General features: G+C 36.0%; 1 protein-coding gene across 4 annotated transcripts in view; it reads right to left on the bottom strand.

Annotated features, from left to right (window-relative positions):
* Positions 1 to 9,956: 9,956 nt before the first annotated feature.
* Positions 9,957 to 25,198, bottom strand: part of LOC128217784 (hepatocyte growth factor receptor-like) — a 40,822-nt gene continuing 25,580 nt past the window's right edge. For all 4 annotated transcript variants that reach the window (XM_052925164.1, XM_052925165.1, XM_052925167.1 and 1 more), the window contains 12 exons: positions 24,846 to 24,978; positions 24,352 to 24,492; positions 23,749 to 23,895; positions 22,153 to 22,236; positions 21,763 to 21,855; positions 19,083 to 19,174; positions 18,723 to 18,832; positions 18,208 to 18,370; positions 17,839 to 17,975; positions 16,100 to 16,269; positions 14,633 to 14,749; positions 9,957 to 14,261 (listed from right to left, as the gene is read on the bottom strand). In XM_052925164.1, coding sequence (XP_052781124.1) covers positions 14,113 to 14,261; positions 14,633 to 14,749; positions 16,100 to 16,269; positions 17,839 to 17,975; positions 18,208 to 18,370; positions 18,723 to 18,832; positions 19,083 to 19,174; positions 21,763 to 21,855; positions 22,153 to 22,236; positions 23,749 to 23,895; positions 24,352 to 24,492; positions 24,846 to 24,978 — 1,536 coding nt within the window. In that variant the 3' untranslated portion in view covers positions 9,957 to 14,112. The remainder of the gene's footprint in view (positions 14,262 to 14,632; positions 14,750 to 16,099; positions 16,270 to 17,838; positions 17,976 to 18,207; positions 18,371 to 18,722; positions 18,833 to 19,082; positions 19,175 to 21,762; positions 21,856 to 22,152; positions 22,237 to 23,748; positions 23,896 to 24,351; positions 24,493 to 24,845; positions 24,979 to 25,198) is intronic.

Here is a 25,198-nt window from a genome sequence, read left to right as displayed (position 1 = left end):
AGATGGTCCGTCATTCTGACAAGAAAACGCAAGACAGCCTGTGATTGGTGAAAACAATTGGCGCCTGATTGTCTATCATTACGAAAAGTGCTTGTACATTGGTTTTCCTGTATATTTCAAATGTTTGATACTGACTGTGAAATCATTCATGTTCGTGGTTTTCGTGGGTTGGGTTGACTTAAAAGAAGATGGGTCAACCGTCGTATGTGTTAAATGGTTATGTACACTAGACCATATCAAAATTAGATTTAGTGCGTCCAAGTATATGTTAATATTACTGTCAGTATTAATCGCGATTAGCGCCAGTATTATGTTATTTGCCAGTAGTATGTAAGGATAATTTGCTTTATGTTTTGAAAGTCCCTGCTCATTGGTGACGGAATTGCATTAAGAACAGGGTTTTTTTAAGATACTGTTGGATATATACAGGCCTTTGATTAGACTGAACCTCTACCGGTCAGTCGCACCGAGCGCTAATGTGTTTAAAATCGGCCAGTTTCATTCACTAGCCTGTTACTGATGGATTGCTGAGAATTCAAAGGTGAAGATATATTTACCCAAAGTTTCAATGCAAGCTTAGCGAAGGAAGATAGTCGCATGGGTGTTCCTATAATGCTCATGTTCGAATTATTCGCCACCTTAGTGCAATAACTCAATAAAATCATATAGAAATTGAAGCAGATATTGAGTTCTTGCACTAAGGTGATGAATTGTCGGTGCGACATTTGTTGAGTAGGGCGACTGTGTACCTTTTTCTCGTTCCGTTTTCCGCAATTTAGAGACGAAACACTGGTCACTAGCAGTGATAATTGTCGAAGTTCCGCCATGTTAATTGGCGAATTAATACGCCAAATAAGCTGAAGTGTTGTTTCGTTTATTTTAGCCTGCCTATAGGAGCTAACATATCGAACATTACCGAGCGCAGTAAACGAATTGTTCATATCCGGAGTTCCGGGATAAACGCATATAGCTTGGATTTCTATTACTTTTTTTAATTTTTAAAGTATTTGAACACGTTTAAACTATTTACCTTTCACAGTACAATGATATACATCGATTTAACCATGAATTATTAAATGCAAGTCACTAAGTCATGAAAGAAAGGCAATACCGGAAAAAGTGTCCAAATTACAGAAACATTATTTTAATTAAAACATTAAATACTCGATGCCCACATCCATAGAAATGTTATAATCTGTGGTGATACAGGTTACATGATATCCAAGGTGATGGTGTTGATTTTATAACTCTTCTGATCTATCCAGAAAACAGTTTTTCATCCTCGCCTTTATCTATTTCAAAAAAAAATATATAGCTACGACCCCCGGATAAAAAGTGAAAACAGCGTTGAAGAAGGGGGAATCATGAAAACGATATTAAATTACCCCAGGAAATAACAAACATAAACGGTACTTACTTTTACGAGTATAAACAAAATGTAATCGTCATTTCATGAAGACGTAACGCGTTGTATATAGATCGGAAGTGTTTTCTGTTTTGTGCTTGCCCTCATGTTTCTTTTAATACCATGTTCCTGAATATTTCTAACATGCTATTGGTGGCGGGAGTAAAATTAGGTAATGCTATGTTTCTCAAGTTTGACGGGACAACTCTAGACCACTCTAGATGTCATTCATCGCAGGTCTCGCGGCATTTTGGGTACAAAATTGCTCCTTTTGCAAATACCCCGTCAACCGGGGGGGGGGGGGGGGGGCTAAAATCCCTTATTTGGTTTAAACATGTTGTTTAAATCACACTTAGGGTGTAGAAAAGACACAACGTGTTCGAGAGAAATGATCTTTAAGGATATGAAATTTCTTTATTCATATTTGATCAGTTAAGCGGTTTAAGATCTTAAAGAATAAAAATGGCTGGTACTAATTTCAAATCGATGAATTAGAAGTTGATAGAGAGAATAATTTTGAATTACGTTAACGTAATACGTTACGTAATTATTGTTTGTAAATACATACATTTGAGTGATTATTTTAAGAGGAGTAGAAAGTCCAGAGGAATTTTGTTTTAAATTTTGGTATATAAGCACTTTGTTTATAAAAGATGAGCAGTTTGTTTGATAGATGATCGCTCAAAACAAACCTTTTAAACAATATATAGTTGGTTTGTAAAGTTTAAAATCGCTTAGAAGAAGGTTTCATATACTCTATTATCTTTATCCGTTTATCAGTTTAGTATGAGAGTTGGATTGGTCCCGGGTTTTGTTATAATCAATTTATTAAAACTAGAAAGTGATCGTTACATGTTTTGGTGACTCCGTGGGGATGGTTCTTGTCGTTACGAAACCAACGCAACTGCAATTAGATTTTTAGAACATTTCAATTCAAGTTTAAATGACGTCATAAATCAATCGCATAAATGATTAAGTGCATGTTATCGAATAGAAACACATATCAGCAATTGAATACAGTCGGAATCAATTTTAGGCTGTAACCGTTAATCGGAATCTACCATCGGCAGATGGACATAATCTTTTTTACATTACACGAATTTATCAGTAATTCTTTCAGTGTCATGTAACGAACATTCTATAATGAAATATTGATTATCATGGTCACTTGTTTCCGATCCTTAAATTGATTTAACACAATGTTGTCTTGATGTGTTTATTGTTATTTTCTTGTTGACAAAGGTTCAAGGTTATAAATTCTTGATATAATAAAATTATAAGAACATATTTGAAATTTAGTTATTTGCCCCACAGATTTGCACCTGCTTATCGAGAATTACTGATATACGCTCACGGACGTATCAACCCCATCGTTGTTAGAACTGCGGTTGGTCAATGACCTTATCTACATTACGAATCTGCTCCAATAGCTACGAAGCTGCGTTCTGCATGAATAGCTTGCTAAAAGTTAATATAGCACGAATATGCTGCGTTTTGGCGTAATTACAAAATTAAAAGCATAGGATACGCATTTATCTATATTGATGAGTTACAAAAAAGCAGAATACGCAAATAGTTCAAATTGAACGCATATTGAATCAAAATAAATAAATGCATATATTTGTGTTTGGTGGTAAAGCCCCGAAAGAAACATGGAACGTATTGAAGATGCAATTAAATGCTATTGTTATTTCACTTTATCCGATAATCAGTTTTTTTCGTGATTGTAATTCATCCCTAAATATAGTTTCTATGTTCTAAATAGCCTTAATTATGATAATTCCTGACATTTTTATTTAGAATGTAAGTATGCATTTGCTGTTTCGTATCAAACTATTAAATTGTGTAATATTATACTTACAAAGTTGTTTTGTTTTGGCGTAGTCCATCCATCTGCGACAAATTGAGAAATATTCACACACTCCGTTCCATTCGGCATTACATCACTATTCTTACAAATCGAAGCCGGTCGAACGTATGTCAACGCTTTAAGCGCTTTGATTTAATTGTAAACGTGTATAATATGCATTTAGTAATTGTTTAAGGTCGTTAGTATAATGTATGATATTACATGTATAACAATTATTTATAATGTACGCTCATTTCAAACATTTTACTTATGTCCTTTGTTGAAAGAGAATTTCATGATGATTTGCACGCGCCTATATGTTTGTATTATGGCTTAACACGGCCGCGTCCCAAAGCGGGACTTAAAGTTGAACTTCGATGCTAAACAGGGAAATACTCCCACAAGTAGTTGGATATACGCCAAAGAGGAATTTAAAGGAAAAAACTGTGAGAGCCGCAATAAATGAGATTTGGATGGTCCCACAGCGCCGACATTTCGTAAAGAAGGAAAGGCTGCCATTTATTTACTGTTTGCGCGGGATATCTCTATACTATTAACTAGCCAAGTGCTGAAAATCACACTTTACTAAATCCATTTAGGACGATGATGAACTTTGACGCTCGTTTTCGTCGCTACGTCAAAGTCCGCCTTTTCTCAATAATTAAGTTTAACATGTCACCTAACTGTTACATAGTAGCTTACTTGTCAATGCGACTGCCTCTATGCTAGTCAGCGCGCATGCGTGAACCGCTAAGCCATAGACTTATTAAAACCAATTAATAAATAAGCAGTGGACTTCGTCGGCTTTCTCAAGTATTAAATCAAAATCAACCCAGCCATCCCATTCGTGGAGGCATATAAGCGTAGACACTAAGGAGCGACATATACGATCAGGTCGTCGTGAACAATATCACCAGTAAAGACATTGATCATATTTATTGTAACCCATAATACATAAATAATGGCAAAAAAACAACACTTTCAACAAAACAATCAACTGGTGATAATTTAATTTCATTTTACATTGGATGATTCCAGATAATAAATATTATACAGTTTAGGTATAAACCACTGTATAACAGCATGGCAACAAAAATGTAATATCTCAGCAAATCCTCTTTGTATTCAGTTTAATTAAGTAGAAGATTATAATCATATATATTATCATATATTTATAATCGTTGTAAGATGATGGTGTTGATGTCTGTCTACTGGCAACAGAGGGCAATTGTTTAGTGCACTTTGTAAGGTGATGGTGTTGATGTCTGTCTACTGGCAACAGAGGGCAATTGTTTTGTGCACTTTGTATGGTGGTGATGGTGTTGATGTCTGTCTACTGGCAACAAAGAGCAATTGTTTAGTGCACTTTGTAAGGTGATGGTGTTGATGTCTGTCTACTGGCAACAGAGGGCAATTGTTTAGTGCACTTTGTAAGGTGCAACAGAGGGCAATTGTTTAGTGTACTTTGTAAGGTGATGGTGTTGATGTCTGTCTACTGGCAACAGAGGGCAATTGTTTAGTGCACTTTGTAAGGTGATGGTGTTGATATCTGTCTACTGGCAACAGAGGGCAACTGTTTAGTGCACTTTGTAAGGTGGTGGTGTTGATGTCTGTCTACTGGCAACAGAGGGCAATTGTTTAGTGCACTTTGTATGGTGATGGTGTTGATGTCTGTCTATTGGCAACATAGGGCAATTGTTTAGTGCACTTTGTAAGGTGATGGTGTTGATGTCTGTCTACTGGCAACAGAGGGCAATTATTTAAAGTGCACTTTGTAGTGTGGTGGTGTTGATGTCTGTCTACTGGCAACAGAGGGCAATTGTTTAGTGCACTTTGTAAGGTGATGGTGTTGATATCTGTCTACTGGCAACAGAGTGCAATTGTTTAGTGCATTTTGTAAGGTGATGGTGTTGATGTCTGTCTACTGGCAACAGAGGGCAATTGTTTAGTGCACTTTGTAAGGTGGTGGTGTTGATGTCTGTCTACTGGCAACAGAGGGCAATTGTTTAAAGTGCACTTTGTAAGGTGATGATGTTGATATCTGTCTACTGGCAACAGAGGGCAATTGTATAGTGCACTTTGTAAGGTGATGGTGTTGATGTCTGTCTACTGGCAACAGAGGGCAATTGTTTAGTGCACTTTGTAAGGTGGTGGTGTTGATGTCTGTCTACTGGCAACAGAGGGCAATTGTTTAAAGTGCACTTTGTAAGGTGATGTTGTTGATATCTGTCTACTGGCAACAGAGGGCAATTGTATAGTGCACTTTGTAAGGTGATGGTGTTGATATCTGTCTACTGGCAACAGAGGGCAATTGTTTAGTGCACTTTGTAAGGTGGTGGTGTTGATGTCTGTCTACTGGCAACAAAGGGCAATTGTTTAGTGCACTTTGTAAGGTGATGGTGTTGATGTCTGTCTACTGACAACAAAGGGCAATTGTTTAGTGCACTTTGTAAGGTGATGGTGTTGATGTCTGTCTACTGGCAACATAGGGCAATTGTTTAGTGCACTTTGTAAGGTGATGGTGTTGATATCTGTCTACTGGCAACAGAGGGCAATTGTTAGTGCACTTTGTAAGGTGGTGGTGTTGATGTCTGTCTACTGGCAACAAAGGGCAATTGTTTAGTGCACTTTGTAAGGTGGTGGTGTTGATGTCTGTCTACTGGCAACAAAGGGCAAATGTTTAGTGCACTTTGTATGGTGATGGTGTTGATGTCTGTCTACTGGCAACATAGGGCAATTGTTTAGTGCACTTTGTAAGGTGATGGTGTTGATATCTGTCTACTGGCAACAGAGGGCAATTGTTAGTGCACTTTGTAAGGTGATGGTGTTGATATCTGTCTACTGGCAACAGAGGGCAATTGTTTAGTGCACTTTGTAAGGTGGTGGTGTTGATGTCTGTCTACTGGCAACAGAGGGCAATTGTATAGTGCACTTTGTAAGGTGGTGGTGTTGATGTCTGTCTACTGGCAACAGAGGGCAATTGTTTAAAGTGCACTTTGTATGGTGATGGTGTTGATATCTGTCTACTGGCAACAAAGAGCAATTGTTTAGTGCACTTTGTAAGGTGGTGGTGTTGATATCTGTCTACTGGCAACAGAGGGCAATTGTTTAGTGCACTTTGTAAGGTGGTGGTGTTGATGTCTGTCTACTGGCAACAGAGGGCAATTGTTTAGTGCACTTTGTAAGGTGATGGTGTTGATATCTGTCTACTGGCAACAGAGGGCAATTGTTAGTGCACTTTGTAAGGTGATGGTGTTGATATCTATCTACTGGCAACAGAGGGCAATTGTTTAGTGCACTTTGTATGGTGATGGTGTACGTCTACTGGCAACAGATAGCAATTGTTTAGTGCTCTCTCTAAGGTGATGGTGTTGAAATTTGTCTTCTAGTGTTTTCCAGGCAACAAAGGGCAATTGATTGGTGTTCTTTGTAGAGTGACGGTGCTGGTGTTTATCTATTGATAACAGTGCGCAATTGATAAGTTCTCTTTGTGAGGTGTTGGTTTTAATGCCTGTCTACGGGCAACAGAGGGAAATAGATTTTTGCTCTTTGAAGAGTCGACATTTTTAATAATGTTACCGTCTGAAATACATATATATATAATGCTATGGTAAATTGCATGATTTTCTGTGCAACATGTGTATAGGAAAAAACTTAGTACGATGAATAATGCTTTACCCCTGACAAAGGTATGTTTAGTTACTAGAACATACTTTTCCAAGTTTTTAAACTGCGCATATGATATTCAAATAGGAAGCTCAAAGGTTGGACGAAAGGCAAAAATACTCGGAAAACGTATTGGCAGAATGCTTTATGACAGAAGAACTCGGTTGCTGCATATGGAAATACTTCGTGGCAGGAGTGCTCGGTTACCGTATATTTGATAGCTTTATGACAGGTGTACTCGGTTTCCGTTTTAGTAGAATGCTTCATGAAGGGAGTATTTGGTAGCCGCATTTGGAGAGTATTTCGTGAAAGGAGTACTCGGTTATCGTATTGGTAAAATGCTTTAGAACGGAGTACTTGGTAGCCTCATTTGGGGAGTACTTCCAGACAGGAGTACATGGTTGCGGTATTTGTAGAATGCTTCATGAAATTAGTACTCAGTAGTTGCGTTTGGAGAATATTTAATGAGAGGAGTACTCGGTGACCGTACTGCGAGAACGTTACGTGACATGAGTACGTTATAACGCGGTAACTGTGAGAAGGTTTCGTGATAGTCCTAATCGGTAACACTTCTCGGAGAATGTTGACAAGATTTGAAATAGTGGTTGTTATTGACCAACAGTAGAAATCTTTCAATGAATTTGTTTTGGTTCCCACTGCTTGTAAAGCTGAAGGAAGTAATGAGGTTGTCGAAAATAGCCAGTCTACGTGTGTTTTGTTAAAATGACTTTAAACTGACGGACGAATTTCGAAAATGAATCGTAGTAATTGAGAGTTCCAGCGGCGGTTTAAGGAAATGACGTGAGAGGGTGCGCATCTTCGAACATGCACCGGCTTTCCCACAAACCCACAAAATAAGTTATAAACATTGCAAGGGGGGTTGAGGGTACTTCATTGTGGCGTAGTTAATTCTAAAATGGTGCATTTTGTTCTAATTTATGAATACTGTCTGTACCATATTGAAATGTTAATTTGGTCAATATTATGGTGAGGGTGGGTTGGGAGGGATTTCTCCAACCCCAGATAAGAAGATCCAAATATTTTGTCGTGCTTGAAATCTTCATCATGCCCAAGGGCAAAGATAAAAACGTACCTGTATATTGAAAATAAACTAAAGTACATTTGTACTAAATTTTGTTTAACTTAGGTGGGAGAAAGAGCATCTGCCATGGTCGCTCGTGTAAGATTATAAGTATCTTCCATGGCCGAGAGTGTAAGATAGGTTCATCCTGACCCGAGCGTATGGTGTCCTGCGCGGACAGATGAACATATCTTACACGAGCGGCTATTGTAGATGCTTTTTCTCCTACCTCAATTAAACAAAAATATGCATTTTTTGCTGGAACTCATTTGTGCGTAGTGAAAATAAATGCGTATGGATATGTGATAATTCGTGGTTGTCATGGATATGCGCGCAGTGATTCAGATTATGTTATTAGTCAATCGGTCTTTAAGTAGTTCTGAGGAGAGTGAAGCATAACTTCTTGAAAGCTGCGTGAAAACTTTTTAATGGTGACTTTGCGAAAAAAATAATTAATTAGCATTCTAAATATTGCCACAAGGCAAGAGTTATATGATGCTATAGATGACAGTCTTCAACAAGCGAGGTAATTACAATGTGATGACCATTAAAAAGGAGTTTCATACGGGTACTTGTTGTATCTTTGCCAGTGGGTAAGATAAAAATTGCTAGCAAGTTTAAATTTTTGGATCTACTTATCTGAGGTGGGAGAAAAGTTCATCTCAACCCTTACACTCTCGTCCGTGGAAGATACGTCTAATCCGCTCTTGTTTTGTTTTCTAATTATTTTTCTGATGCGAACATTTATCCCATCTAGTGAAACACAACGTACTAGATTCAGTGCTCTTTATATCCCAACCGTGTTTACTGACGGATGATATCTAATTAAATGAACATTGGAAATTGAAGTTGAAAAACAGTAAATGTGACACTTTAAATATCAAGTATCTAGATTATTTCCCTAACGGACATTATTACTCAACTTACGGACAAGCTGGAACGGGGTTTCAAGTGGAATCGATTGTTGTTGTGCGATGTTCTGTACAGTATTTGCTTTATTGATTTAATTAATAGCTTCTAGTGCTCTATTTGAAGTGAAACAGTAAAAATATTCGATTTGAGGTGATTGAGCCTGTTATCCGATGAGAAGGTAATCTCCGTAGCTGCTTGTTTTAAAAGTTGGATACATAAGTAAGCAACTTAAATATAATTTGAAACTGATCTTGTCTTAGGTATTTCGCAACGCTCGTTACCAAGGAGACCAGACTCAAAACAGAGCATCTACGTTTAAAGTTAAATACATACCTAACCCGAAATAGTTTTAATATTTTATAAGCAGAAGCAATTTCAGGCAACTGCAGGCGTGTCAAACAAGCGAATTTCCACAGCTTATATTATAGCTAAAATAGACTTTTATGTCGGAATTTTATCATAAACCTATGGGTCCGTGTCATATGCGAAGAAGTATGAATATGCAATAATTGGATATTAGAACAATAGTAGAAGCCAGCCGTTCTTACTTAAGAAGGTAGATTTTGTACGAACCGAAGTGCATTTAAAAATCAGTCAATTTGAACATGTATACAGGATTTAAATGAAATTAAGAGGAACGCCACCGGGTGTTAATGCTCGTACGGTTTTTAAATGCCATTTGATTTTCAACAGTTATATGATATGTTCAGTAATTCCGAAAATACCGTAAGATAACCTCATAATTGTCCGGAATAAGGCAACTTCCCAGTAGATTGACAGGTGTTCTTTTTTGTTTTGACACAAGCTCTAAGTTTTTGCAAGACGACAAAATGAACTATCTAACACACTTCACGGGTCAAGTCAATGCTCTTTGGAGTTCACATGGAAATATATAACCTTACTTCTCAACTTCGCGTTACTTAATTTCTTAATTATAACGATCTCAAATTTGATTTCCAGATGGTTAAATTATTTCCCAACAATCATTAAGATTGTCAAAACAGACAGTATAAACTTGAATAACTACCACAACATTGATCAACTAGTGTTTACAATTTTTATTATAAAATATTGGGGTACATACTCAAACAATTTGTATTCAATATGAAATACAGAAAATGTATAGAAATAAGTGTGCATACGTTTATATCATGTTAAAATACTATAATAACAGTAAAAACACTATGTGTTATCATATCTTGTAGAACCAAGAAATGGTGGGTACTTTTGTATTGAAACCAGCTTCTTGATATGTGTATCTACATATCATTATCAATGAATTCTGAAAAAAAGTAATTCAGTAAGTTCAATAGATTTGTGTTTCAATGGCAACCACAGCTTTTGTTCCAATTTGTTTTGATTGCATACATTATATCTGTTGACCAAAGCTTGAATTGTTTAAAATACAAGGTATTCCATGTTCTAGAAATATACAGTTTTAAGATTACAACTAAAAATATAAGGTAGTTGAAGTATTGATACATCAATTATGTGAGTTGTTTCAATAGTAAATTTACTTGCGTAAAGACCTCATGTGTGTGACATCAAATTAACTACCATATTCGAAATGTGCAATGCATAGTCTTAGTTGTAAACACTTATCTTAACAAAATACTGATAAAATGATAAAAACACATTAATCAAGTCTAAGTTCTACAAAATATGAATAAGACATCATCATGGATTGTTAGAAATACAGTATATCGTAAATGGAATTAAAGCTATATGAAAACTTATACAACCTTACATAATACATCACAACCAAATCAAATGCTTCACACTCAAATATTAAACATACAACCCATCATGGTGTAAAACTATTATTTTACAACCAAGTTATAATTAAATCCACCAATATTTTATTTATACCAACCAATCCATAATTTATGCCATCAATCTGATATTTATACTACAAATCTAATTCGCTTCCTTACTCTTAGACCAAATGAAGACCAAAATTGAATACCACCCCTAACCTTTGTTACAATCAAGACAATGTTTACCAATTGAACTACAACTACAACCAATGGCATCACATACAACAACTGATGAAATGAAGAATACCCGAACACAAGCATTACTTTAAATCTACCATAACGTTTCAACCGCATGAACACACATGTTTAAATGGGCTATTGCACCTTGAGTTATACTCTGCCGTAATGCCATGAAAGATCGTTCACAACCACTCTGAAGTATTAACTATTTACTGTATAGTAATTAGAAAGAAGTAAGGACACATGCACCCCACCCATCCCTGAATTTGCATGTTTACTGGTATAGTATGTTTACCACTTTTAAATGTCAAGATGTGACATAGAAATTACTTTTATAGTTAATATTTCTGCACCCATACCTTTTCGAGTGAGGTCACCACTTGACCTTGGACTTATTGACCCCAAAACAAGTCGTTCAAACATTATTAAGGGGAAATAAAAGCCACAGCATTTGTTTTATTTAAAGTCTCTTTGGCCTTGACCTTTGAACTATTTTGACCTGATTCACCTTTTGACCTCGACCACATATTGAACACTCTACATCAAAACGTTCAAAAGTTCAAATGGACAAGGTAATCCCTAAGTGTCTAACATGACAAACTTACATTTTTTCAAGTACTCAATTTGCAATCCATTAGTTTAAGGGTGATATATAATATATATGTATATATATAATTGCATAGAACAACAAATACTAGCATGACAACAGACAGAATATGGAGGTCTTCATGTCAATGAGTGTACAACAAAATGGCATCAGATCAAGACTTCATTTAGATATTTTTTGAGTTTACAAATCAAATTGAAAATTTTACCTGCAAAATCCAATAAACTTTGTATGAACTGAACTATTCCATTGACAGTTTCAAAATAACTGTAATTACAACTTGGAAATATTCATTCGAAAAAATTGGTCATATAATGCTTGCATTGATATGATGGTTCCATTGTTTACAGTAGACATACGTATGTAACAATTCATAAACATCTAAGACTTTTACAACAACTACTTCAGACAAAAATAATTCTACATCATTATACAATTCTAATATATTCCAATAGGTAGAAAAACGTCAACAATAAACTTTTAGTAACGTATAAGAATAGAATAACAGGAATGTATTGAATGAAATATATAAAATATAAAAGTATAACAATCAACATTACCGAGAAGTTATACAACCATCTCGACTAATTCTTGATATACATCATAATACATGTACATTGTATGTGTCCTTACAACAGTCAGCACTTATGGCACTCTGCACCCAACTAGGTCAAATCACAGCAAGAGGTCATGTCATTTCTCCTTGCATGCATTATTTATTCTGAATATAATATGTATATTTTCTTAATTCTACACCTTTTAAGTATAATTATATACTGTAAGTGTAAGGCACTTCAAAATATCTGTTTTGTTCATTGAATTTTAAATTTGCTGTGAAACACACATAAAAAAATTTATGACTCTAAGAACATATTATAATATTAATTGTAAATAGTAAAAATTGAATAATATATGAATATTATATACCACTTAAAAAGTTAGTAAAAGAATATGATTAATATTTGATTACATTTAATCAAGTACATAAAGAAGAAAAGATTGTTACAGTTTCTTAGTATTTTTTTATCTATCAAGTTCATATCTATATTCATCTATATTCAGCCAATTGTATATAACCTTGATATGTTGTCCACATGCTATCCTTTAGTTAGTTTGCATGTTTAAGTGATTTGATTGGATAAAAGAAATTCTTGGATAAATATCGACCAATAAATAAACATTTAGGTTACCTTCTACTATTAAAACTACAGAATCAACCAGGTTTATACAATTGGCTACTCTTTCACTGCCATTTTAAATATCTATAGGAAAGGAAAGACCGATTTACGACAATTATATAGTCCACTATGACTAGAGGTATATGAACTACACTAGTGAATCTATTTACAGCCATTATATTTATAAACATTCATTTCAGAGGTATTTTATCATGCCATTACTTAAGAGCTTTAGAACCTTCTGTCAGTCAAATACAAAATTAAAGACATACTGAAAATTTATTTGTAAAAACAATATGGTCATAATCAACAAGTAACATGGAAAGTAAATAATAATAATAATAATAATAATAATAATGACAACTTACATTGAAGAATTATTGCCAAACAATGGCAATAAATGCTTTAGTGTTGTAACATTTCAAATAAAATGACAACTCTACAATATAGTCTACAAAAATGTAATATTTCAACACTAAATTTCAAACTTATCTTTCTTAATCGAAGAAAACTGACAGTCACTGAATAATTGCATTTGTGGATCAGCCGAAGATGTCCCATATAGTGATATACGACTAAATGGCAGTAGAAGAACTTCCCATCATCATTCAACAACTATTTCATGATACAATATACATTTGAGCAATAGTCTTGTCATTTTTTGGAATAAAGAAGGAAGCACTCACTACTTATGTAAATTTGTGGCTGTGTACGTCTCAAACTTTCAAAGGAAAGGTACATCATGTGTTGCCAAACATCGTATTTACGACATGATTAAAAAGACAGCATATGTTCTTCTAAACTATAATACTTAAGTTTTAATACAATAAAGGGCTTCAAATTTGCTAACAATGGTTTGAAAAAAACCCATAAATATTATGTATGTAGAAAAAAATACCGTAAAGAACTATTATGAAGTCATTTGAAAACAAATTCTAAGAACTTGTACTGTCAAACTTCAGTTGAATCCTTTTTGTTTACCTAATTTGGAATCATGGAAATCAAATAAATGTTATTCATTTTCAGCCATTTTTTGGATGTGTCATACAGAAAAAGAGCTTTAGTTTATAGTCAATCTGATTTCTCAACAATTCTGGAAGGTATTTCAAAAAATCTCAAAAAGGTTCCGAGATCTTCTATTAGTAAACATCATGCGTGTCTACTCAAAGTCATAACATCTTGGCAAAAAGTGTAAAAGCGTAACTAAAACAATAAAACCAAGGAGACATTATATCAGCTAGTAAGCAATATTCATGTTCAAAAATGTAAATAAATTGCATGAAAGTATTTGTTGATGAGGGTCCCTATTGTTATGCTACAGATTCACCTTTTCCTACACTACCCTTGTCCTGAATCATTGGAGAACTCTCAGTTTCCTTCTCCATGTCCCCCTGTCCAGCTTTTCCTGCTGCTCCATTCATATCTTTGGGTTCATTGTTTCCTTTGCTTCCTTTGAATCTGGTGCTTGACCTGGTAGTTTTGGTTTAGGTAAAGGAACTGGTTTTGGTTTGTGCTTTTGCTGTGCTGGAGAGCTGTTGGATTTCTGAGGAAGGTCTGCTGATGTTCCTGCAAATTATGAGGTCATACTTGTGTATCAGGTACCTTAACTTAAATGAAAAGAACAAGCGAAATAAGACCATTGATCATCTGTTTTTATTCTGACAATCAAAAAGGGGCTTTACAAGTACTACAGCCAGACTCATTGGCCTTGCAATATTTGTGCATATTGTAGCTGTATATATATGTACATTTGTGTCAATATTTTTGAGTAATGCCTGGGTCAGATATCACCATATAACAACTTGCAAAAAATATACATTAAGTAAGTTTTTGTTTTTTCTGCATAAGTGTTTTCAATATACCTCTATAAAATAAATGACCGTAATTAATATGAAATTAAGAAATTATAAGACATTTTCTGTAAAGGCCTCACTCACCAGTAGCTGCCTGTGGTTGTGTAGAGGGGACAGGGGACTTGGGTGAGGTCGGGGGGGAGTCTGTCTTGTCGGAGGTTGGTGAACCTGGAGGCATCAGCTCATCTGTGTAGTGGTAATCTGGGCATGGAATATGGGCATTTACGTGAAAACATTAATTGAAATTCTCAAACACAAGACCATAATTATAAATAGTAAGATTATGAAACACTACTTGTACGAGTACGTGTGGAGTTCTTTTTGTGCACTACATCATTCTGGTACATGTATATTTACACCTAAACTTCCATTCCTTAAATGAACTGCCTTTCTGCAATTGCGTTCATCAATCGATGAACGCAACATCTTCGGATAGGTTCGGATCGCAATTCATCGCATAACAATATACATGAAAAACTATTGATCTTGTTAGTGTTTGTATTGTGTCAGCAGGTCCCGTAAAATATAAATCAACATTTTAGAAAGTGCTAAGTTATTATATTTTAAACGTTTTTTTGCCAAAAGTGTTTTAATTTTACGTTTAAAAGTGATTTCAAGTGGTTAATCTTTTCCCGCGTTATTGTGACGTCATTTGAAAAAATGTTTCTGGGTCGTCCTTATATTTACAGAATGGGTAAGAAGGATTACTTAAAGGTAATCTGAAATGAAATGAAGTATTTTTAACGTCTTTTCAACAAAATAATGAACTATTGGTGTAAATATAAGGAATTAATTGCGGGTTGATGTCTTTATCGGGGATATGAACGCAATAGGGCTGGTCAAAGTACGCGTGGAGTCCTTCGGACTCCACACGCTTAGACCAGCCCAATTGCGTTCATACCCCGATAATGACATCAACCCCGCTATTCATTCATTAAATGTGTACATATCACAAGTTTAGAATAAGAGACAAGATAGCATAAGGAAAGAAATGTATGCATTTACAACAAGTACATGTTTGAAGAGAAATTTTGCAAACATCTTTTGAACTCAACTGTAGCTAGCAGCACAAGTTCACACACACTTCGTGTTTAGCAACTTCTTTATTATTAAAAAACTTAAAAGGACCCCATTAAATTTATAGTCTAATGTTGGAATATAGTCAGAAATAAACTGTAGCTCAAAAAAGTTACAAAACACCATTAAAATGAAAGTGTGCTTCAAAAGCCTTTAGAGATAAAACCATTTGCACCTATCAGTTTGGCCAACCAGACACCAAGAGAGAAATAGAGGTTTTCCGGTTATCCCAGGGGTAGCGCACTCGCTTCTCACCAAGGCACACAAGTCTGATTCCCGGTTTGGGGGCACGTGAGTTTGGTAAGTGGTCACCAAGCCTGGGCACTCCGGTTCCCCCCACAACACAAGACCACACACTCTCGCACAACATCGTGCCCAAGAGAGTGCCTATGTATAAGTTATCATAACTTTCTTCACAATCGTTGTAAAATTAATAATGTTTAAACTAAATAGAAAGACAGAAATGTTATGTACCTGTACAGTTCTCAAGGTTGACATAGGTCGTCTGTATATCAGCAGTGTGCTCGCCCTGCTTCATGGCCTGTTCTAGCATGTTGATCATTTCACTAATCTCGTAGGACAGCTGGCTAAACTCTGGGCGCTTTCGAGGGTCCGGATGCCAACACTTCCGCATTATGTTGTACCTGCATTGGGGGATGGTTTACATGTCAATTGTTGGGCACAAGTAGTGCATGGGGGGATGGTTTACATGTCAATTGTTGGGCACAAGTAGTGCATGGGGGGATGGTTTACATGTCAATTGTTGGGCACAAGTAGTGCATGGGGGGTGGTTTACATGTCAATTGTTGGGCACAAGTAGTGCATGGGGGGATGGTTTACATGTCAATTGTTGGGCACAAGTAGTGCATGGGGAATGGTTTACATGTCAATTGTTGGGCACAAGTAGTGCATGGGGGATGGTTTACATGTCAATTGTTGGGCACAAGTAGTGCATGGGGGGATGGTTTACATGTCAATTGTTGGGCACAAGTAGTGCATGGGGGAATGGTTTACATGTCAATTGTTGGGCACAAGTAGTGTGTAGTGATTAAAAGTTTTTATGATCTGTTAATGACAACACTTGGGTTACAAAACCTCTTAATTTTTATTTTTTACTTTGAAACCAATGCTGACAAAACAAGCCTCAATAATAAAACGCCGAACAATGCAATGGGTGAAAACTTGAAGTAATACTTCTAGCAATTTATTCCTTGAGGATTTTCTGACAATAAAACAGGGGAGTGCTCATAGAAGTTCTGCGCTACTATAAGAGAACAAAATAAAATTTATTCTTCAGAATAGTTCAGAACACAATAAAAACACTGAAAGAAATCTGGCTGATATTTTTACACCTTTCATTTATTGCACAAATAATCTGCATGCATTGAATAAAGTCTCCCAGTCAATTTCCCTTCTAAGAGTGCTCTTTCATTCCAGTAATACTGATTTTTTTGGACACATTCAATTCCAGGAAAATCAGCAAATAATTCTCATTTAGCATAACAAGGCCTGCTTTGATACTAATAAAATCAGGGACATATAATTCACATGAGAGCATTTTAATAAATTAGAAACCAAGGAAAACACAGCTAAGATATACAAATTGAAACATTAAGATATATATACACACTGGCTTTATCTTATCAACACTCTTATCATATGATTGCTTTTTAGAATAAATATTTCTGAGTAGTTATAATATCATATGAAAGACTAACAGCCTTGATCAGATTAGGCAAAGATTATCTGATTTTGCAAGCACAGCTTTCAATTTAATTTGTGACACTCAAAACGTATCTTACTCAAATTCTTGATTTTACGATATTTTGTTGCACCCTGGTTGATAAGATAGCCACCGTATGCACAGACGGGTCTCACAACCTTCTTAATATATTCACTTCTTCAATAATTGTTCATTTTCATATGTTATAAGCTACAGCTCTATCCTCTATAGTATAATGAAAGAAAAGACACTTTTAAAAATCAATAAGTCTATGCTAGAGCTGTTTTAATGACTTTCATTGCTAACTGTAACTGTTGTGATCCTGAGACATTCCTCTGTCAATACTGGACATTATTGTGGCTACGATGGCCCTGTTCCAAAAACCTCCATATATCATGGGCAGCATTCTGGTTCAACAGTGTTTCCAACAGTTCTCTTAAAACCAATTACAATGTTAAATCCTAAATGATAAAACTCCAAATGTACTCACAGTTCATCAGGACAGTATTGTGGCTGTGGCATGCGGCGGCCATGTTTCAGGTAGCGAACAATGTCCCAGTTATCGACCTCTGGATACGGGTTCACCCCTCGGGTCATCAGCTCCCACAACACGATACCGAACGACCACTGAAGTCAAAAGAATGTCAGGAAAGGCTGTCAAGTCCAGGTCAACAACAAAACAGACAAAGTTTACTGTGATGGTTATATCACTGTACAATGAACATAACCAGAAATTCATCAATATTTTTAGATTACCTTTAGATCACTTAAACCAAATTTGTACCAAACATGTATGCTTGTATTCCTGGATTTCAGAATAGAACTATTTTGTTATTGCAGATGACCATGTACTACACACCACATCAGACTTGGAGGAGTATTTCCCCTTCTCGAGACACTCCAGGGCCATCCACTTCACAGGAAGCATGGTTTTCTTGTTCTCACTGGCGTAGTAATCCTTCTCGTAAATGTCCCTGGACAGGCCAAAGTCTGCCACCTTTACATGGAAGTCTTCATCCAACCTATTGGAGGGTTGGGATGTGAAGATTATTATATGACATATTCTAATCAACACAAAATTGTATGTGATTTTTTTAATGTTCATGGTCTTGAATAAACTATTTCATGCCATAATAATCAAGAAAAATCATTTAAAATGTGCATGTTTTATTAGCATATTCCACTTGTTTAAAAGAATCTAATACATGACAACCAATGAGTGGATGGGGAGAAATAAAACTTTGTACAGACATGAAATAAATGATGAACAATTATGTAAAGGTAGCATCAAGTTAAGTGTAAAATAGTCTGTTATTGTAGTAAGTACTTATTTCCCTTCAATTTCTACCAGATTCTGTGTTGCCCAGTACATACATGCAGTTTCTGCAGGCAAGGTCCCTGTGGACAAACTTCAGCCCGGCTAAGTATGTCATTCCCTCTGTTATGTCTATGCCAAAGGTGATCAGGTCCTTAATTGTAGGGTTCTATGGAAAGAGAAAATATACATGTACAGATGTCAAATACAGGGATGACAGTTGTTCCTGTAAATATGTTTAAGCTTTGAAGCATACAATGACAAGAGGAGCATGTACTCATGATTGAACTTAAAAAATGTAGAGACGACAATTGTTTATCATTCACTAAAATTCAAACCAACAAGTGGTTTAAAATTCAATTCTGTTTCCCATGAAAATCATCATGTACTTGACTACCAATAACTTGATCCCAACTCACATTGCTGTCATTCCTGATGTAAGAGAGAAGGTCGCCATGTTTCATGTAGGGCAATACTACCAGTGGCATGTCATCCATCCCAAGACATATACCTGTGGGGATGAAATTGTCATGATTCTCTTAATGAATATAGTTTCTTCTTATATAACAGTAATATGTAGAAGCTTCCTTCTTATAAAACAATACTATGTAAAATAACAATAATATGTAGAAAGCTTAATATTCTTTGGCGAATTTATAGAAGGCTGAACTATTCATTGCAAATTCAAAGAAGGCTATACTATAGCAATTTCATAGCAGGCTTGACTATCTATGGCACAATCATAGAAGGCTGAACAATTATGGCAAATTCATAGAAGGCTTAACTATCTATGGCAAAATCATAGAAGGCTGAACAATTATGGCAAATTCATAGAAGGCTTGACTATTTAAGGCACAATCATAGAAGGCTGAACAATTATGGCAAATTCATAGAAGGCTTGACTATTTATGGCAAAATCATAGAAGGCTGAACTATTATGGCAAATTCATAGAAGGCTCGACTATTTATGGCAAAATCATAGAAAGCTTGACTATTTAAGGCACAATCATAGAAGGCTGAACAATTATGGCAAATTCATAGAAGGCTTGACTATTTAAGGCACAATCATAGAAGGCTGAACAATTATGGCAAATTCATAGAAGGCTTGACTATCTATGGCAAAATCATAGAAAGCTGAATAATTATGGCAAATTCATAGAAGGCTTGACTATTTAAGGCACAATCATAGAAGGCTGAACAATTATGGCAAATTCATAGAAGGCTTGACTATTTAAGGCACAATCATAGAAGGCTGAACAATTATGGCAAATTCATAGAAGGCTTAACTATCTATGGCAAAATCATAGAAAGCTGAATAATTATGGCAAATTCTTAGAAGGCTTGACTATTTATGGCAAAATCATAGAAGGCTGAACAATTATGGCAAATTCATAGAAGGCTTGACTATCTATGGCACAATCATAGAAGGCTTGGCTATTTATGGCACAATCATAGAAGGCTTAACTATCTATGGCAAAATCATAGAAAGCTGAACAATTATGGCAAATTCATAGAAGGCTTGACTATTTAAGGCACAATCATAGAAGGCTGAACAATTATGGCAAATTCATAGAAGGCTTGACTATTTATGGCAAAATCATAGAAGGCTGAACAATTATGGCAAATTCATAGAAGGCTTGACTATCTATGGCAAAATCATAGAAAGCTGAACAATTATGGCCAATTCATAGAAGGCTCGACTATTTATGGCAAAATCATAGAAAGCTGAACAATTATGGCAAATTCATAGAAGGCTCGACTATTTATGGCAAAATCATAGAAAGCTGAACAATTATGGCAAATTCATAGAAGGCTTGACTATTAATGGCAAAATCATAGAAGGCTGAACTATTATGGCAAATTCATAGAAGGCTTGACTATTTATGGCAAAATCTTAAAAGGCTGAACAATTATGGCAAATTCATAGAAGGCTTGACTATTTAAGGCACAATCATAGAAGGCTGAACAATTATGGCAAATTCATAGAAGGCTTAACTATCTATGGCAAAATCATAGAAAGCTGAATAATTATGGCAAATTCTTAGAAGGCTTGACTATTATGGCAAATTCATAGAAGGCTGAACAATTATGGCAAATTCATAGAAGGCTTGACTATCTATGGCACAATCATAGAAGGCTTGGCTATTATGGCACAATCATAGAAGGCTTAACTATCTATGGCAAAATCATAGAAAGCTGAACAATTATGGCAAATTCATAGAAGGCTTGACTATTAAGGCACAATCATAGAAGGCTGAACAATTATGGCAAATTCATAGAAGGCTTGACTATTTATGGCAAAATCATAGAAGGCTGAACAATTATGGCAAATTCATAGAAGGCTTGACTATCTATGGCAAAATCATAGAAAGCTGAACAATTATGGCCAATTCATAGAAGGCTCGACTATTTATGGCAAAATCATAGAAAGCTGAACAATTATGGCAAATTCATAGAAGGCTCGACTATTTATGGCAAAATCATAGAAAGCTGAACAATTATGGCAAATTCATAGAAGGCTTGACTATTAATGGCAAAATCATAGAAGGCTGAACTATTATGGCAAATTCATAGAAGGCTTGACTATTTATGGCAAAATCTTAAAAGGCTGAACAATTATGACAAATTCATAGAAGGCTTGACTATCTATGGCAAATCCATAGAAGGCTTGACTATCTATAAAAAATATACCCCTTATTTATCCATTTAAGCGCACAATGGTGTACTTCAAACTTCTCCAATTATATTCTTATCATACCAAAAATTCATTACACCAAAACATACTTTATATTTCATATATTAAGCTATTAAACTAATATATTACATTGTTGCAAAGTATGTTAAACACTTAAGAAACTAAAACATTTAAGGGATTTCCCATTTAAACAAACAGCCCACCCTGGACCATGGCACTTATCACTGAAACACCCCCTTTAGATTATTTTTTAATGTAAAAGCAGCAGAAATAAACAGGATCCTCCCTGAATAAAAGTTCTTTATTTTGCCTTCTTGTGGTGTTTTTTGGTATGTTGAAATGGAATAGCTCTTAATGTGTCTTCTTATTTAAACAAATAAAATAAGATCTTCTCTGTAACATACCAATAAGGTTGAGAACATTGGGGTGGTTAAAGTCCTTCATAATAATGGCTTCCTTCAGAAAGGCCTGCACGTCAATCTCACGGGGACTGTTCTCTGGTGAAAAAAATATTTTGTCAAGCTGTTGGATAAACATACTAGATGAGTTCAAACAATACAAGCAAAATATGTATGTGTACTTAACTCAGATCATTACAGATGCATGTATTATTTATTGTGGAATGAGTTGATGGCAACTATCATGACTATAAAGTCAATCTGTTATTTCTTAACCGTAAGAAATTCACCTGACTCAAAAATGCCATTAAGATCATTACTTTTACAGTTAAATGTTACTCTTAGTTGTTTAACATTATTCAAGTGCTGATCACATGGTCATGGTGTGGTACATACGGTGTAGTGTTTTCACAGCCACCAAATTGTCCCCTTTCTCATCAGGTATGGTAAGATACGCCTTGAACACACTTCCAAAGTGACCTGAAAGGTTAAATACTGTCAGATATAAACAAAACATATTACTCAAATATATTTTCAATCTTGTTAAAAAAAAAAAAAAATGGTAGTTAGCTAAAAATTTGGAATTATTTAACTGAAAGTCTAGATCTGAGGAATGAGACAGATAATTCCACTTAGTGCAACCCATTAAAAGTGACAGTACCTAAATGTAACATTCACCTACTTTTATAACCGGCAAACCTCCTAATAGAAAACTATGTTTTTGACATCTACCTGCACCCAGTATATCCCCATCTGTAGATTGTCGCTCTACGAGCAGGTGCTGTTTGTTATAGTGAAAGCTGAAACACCTACCTGCACCCAGTATTTTCCCCTATCTGCAGCTGTTGTCTCTCAATGAGCAAGTGTTGATATTTACAGTGAACACTGACACACCTACCTGCACCCAGTATTTCCCCCATCTGCAGGTGTTGTCTCTCTATGAGCAAGTGTTGATATTTACAGTGAACACTGACACACCTACCTGCACCCAGTATTTCCCCCATCTGCAGGTGTTGTCTCTCTATGAGCAAGTGTTGATATTTACAGTGAACACTGACACACCTACCTGCATCCAGTATTTCCCCTATCTGCAGGTGTTGTCTCTCTATGAGCAAGTGTTGATATTTACAGTGTGAACACGGACACACCTACCTGCACCCAGTATTTCCCCCATCTACAGGTGCTGTCTCTGAATGAGCAAGTGTTGATATTTACAGTGAACACCGACACACCTACCTGCATCCAGTATTTCCCCCATCTGCAGGTGCTGTCTCTCAATGAGCAAGTGTTGATATTTACAGTGTGAACACGGACACACCTACCTGCACTCAGTATTTCCCCCATATGCAGGTGTTGTCTCTAAATGAGCAAGTGTTGATATTTACAGTGAACACTGACACACCTACCTGCACCCAGTATTTCCCCCATCTGCAGTTGTTATCTCTCTATGAGCAAGTATTGATATTTACAGTGAAAGCTGAAACACCTACCTGCACCCAGTATTCCCCCATCTGCAAGTACTGTCTCTCTATGAGCAAGTGTTGATATTCCAGTGAATGCTGAAACACCTACCTGCACTCAGTATTTCCCCCATCTGCAGGTGTTGTCTGTCTATGAGCAAGTGTTGATATTTACAGTGAACACTGACACACCTACCTGCACCCAGTATTTCCCCGATATGCAGGTGTTGTCTCTCTATGAGCAGGTGCTAATATTTACAGTGAAAGCTTACACACCTACCTGCACCCAGTATTTCCCCCATCTGCAGGTGTTGTCTCTCTATGAGCAAGTGTTGATATTTACAGTAAACGCTGAAACACCTACCTGCACCCAGTATTTCCCCCATCTGCAGGTGTTGTCTCTCTATGAGCAAGTGTTGATATTTACAGTGAACACTGAAACACCTACCTGCACCCAGTATTTCCCCCATCTGCAGGTGTTGTCTCTCTATGAGCAGGTGCTGATATTTACAGTGAACACTGAGACACCTACCTGCACCCAGAATTTCCCCCATCTGCAGGTACTGTCTCTCTATGAGCAGGTGCTGATCCTGCAGCAGTATTCTGGTCTCCTCATCAATGCCTGTGCTGTAGGCAGAAGCCCCAGCTGTTTCCGCCCCACGACCTTGCTCCTCATAGTCTGATTTAAAAAGAATATATAGCTAGATTGCTTAGCCAAAGGTAATAATGAATTCAAGATGAAATCAAAGGGCTTACCCCTATATTCCCCTATTTGCTTTAGCCCTTATCAATGAACACATGCATGCTCACGTATGTTTATCACTTCTCTTATCTAAAAAAAATTCAATCAATAAAAGTTTGATAAAATAATGATTTAAAACGACTAAAAATACCTTAACATGAAACATTATATCAACATTCTCCTCAGATAGTCACATACAGTGGTTAAAATTAGCACTAGCTAATTTTTGTTTAGCACTGCACTGGTTAAATGATTCATAGGCTTAGTTAATTTTTATGCTACTGGGCTGTATTTGATATTTGAACGGATGCTGTATTTTTTTAAAAGGAAATCATTTTTTAAATTTTCTTTAGGCTCATTCATCACAAAAATTAGTACATTGACTGCAATTACCATTGCGCCTGTTTTGGTCCATAAGCAGCTGTCCCTCCGCGTCCAGTCTTGGGTCGGTCCCTCCAAGGTAGTGGATCGCCCGTGCGTTCTTGTCTTTCCAACAGCACAGATGACGCTTCTTCATTATCACCACTACCACGACTGAACATAAGAGAAATTAAGGCTGGCTTTGATACACAGGCAAACTTCAGGCCTTTAATATACAGAAAAATATTATATCGCTTAGCCTGACCTTAAGTATCTAAAGTTATTATAACAGGGCAAAAAGGGGTCCTCGAGACCTAATAAAGAAAAAAAAGTATCTAAAGTTGCAACTTTTTTTTTACAATCAAGCTCTATGAGTGAACAATATGATAACAAATCTCTTCCAGTTATATGCAAACTCATTGTAATTTTATCTAATAACAATTTCAAAAAAATCTTAAAATATGTTGAACCTTTAAACATGTTAAGAAATAAAAACTAAGAGAATAGAAAACAATTATCAAACATACTGCTGGCAATGATAATGAGGATGAGAAGTACAATAAGGATGATGATTCCTATGTTCAGAGCCCCCTGGATCACCTCTGGCGCCACAAAGATCAGCTCACCCGGCGAGAACTTAAGGTACTTTCCAATGTGAACCTGTGGTACAGAAAAAGACTCATAGTTCATGGGTTTTCTATGTGCCCCAGATTAAAAAGTAGGCATAGACCATCTTTCTCATGTCACCAACATCAGCCCTGCTTGCCCTGGGCCATTTCATTAAGAAATACAGGCGTGGCTGTAACTAAGGGGTTTTAAAGTACTGCACTGATAAAATCTCTAGGTACGAAATTGCTCCTAGACTTCTTAATGAAATGGT

The sequence above is a fragment of the Mya arenaria genome, chromosome 14 (genome assembly GCF_026914265.1).
Source record: "Mya arenaria isolate MELC-2E11 chromosome 14, ASM2691426v1".
NCBI lineage: Eukaryota > Metazoa > Mollusca > Bivalvia > Myida > Myidae > Mya > Mya arenaria.
This window is presented reverse-complemented; position numbering and strand designations above follow the sequence as displayed.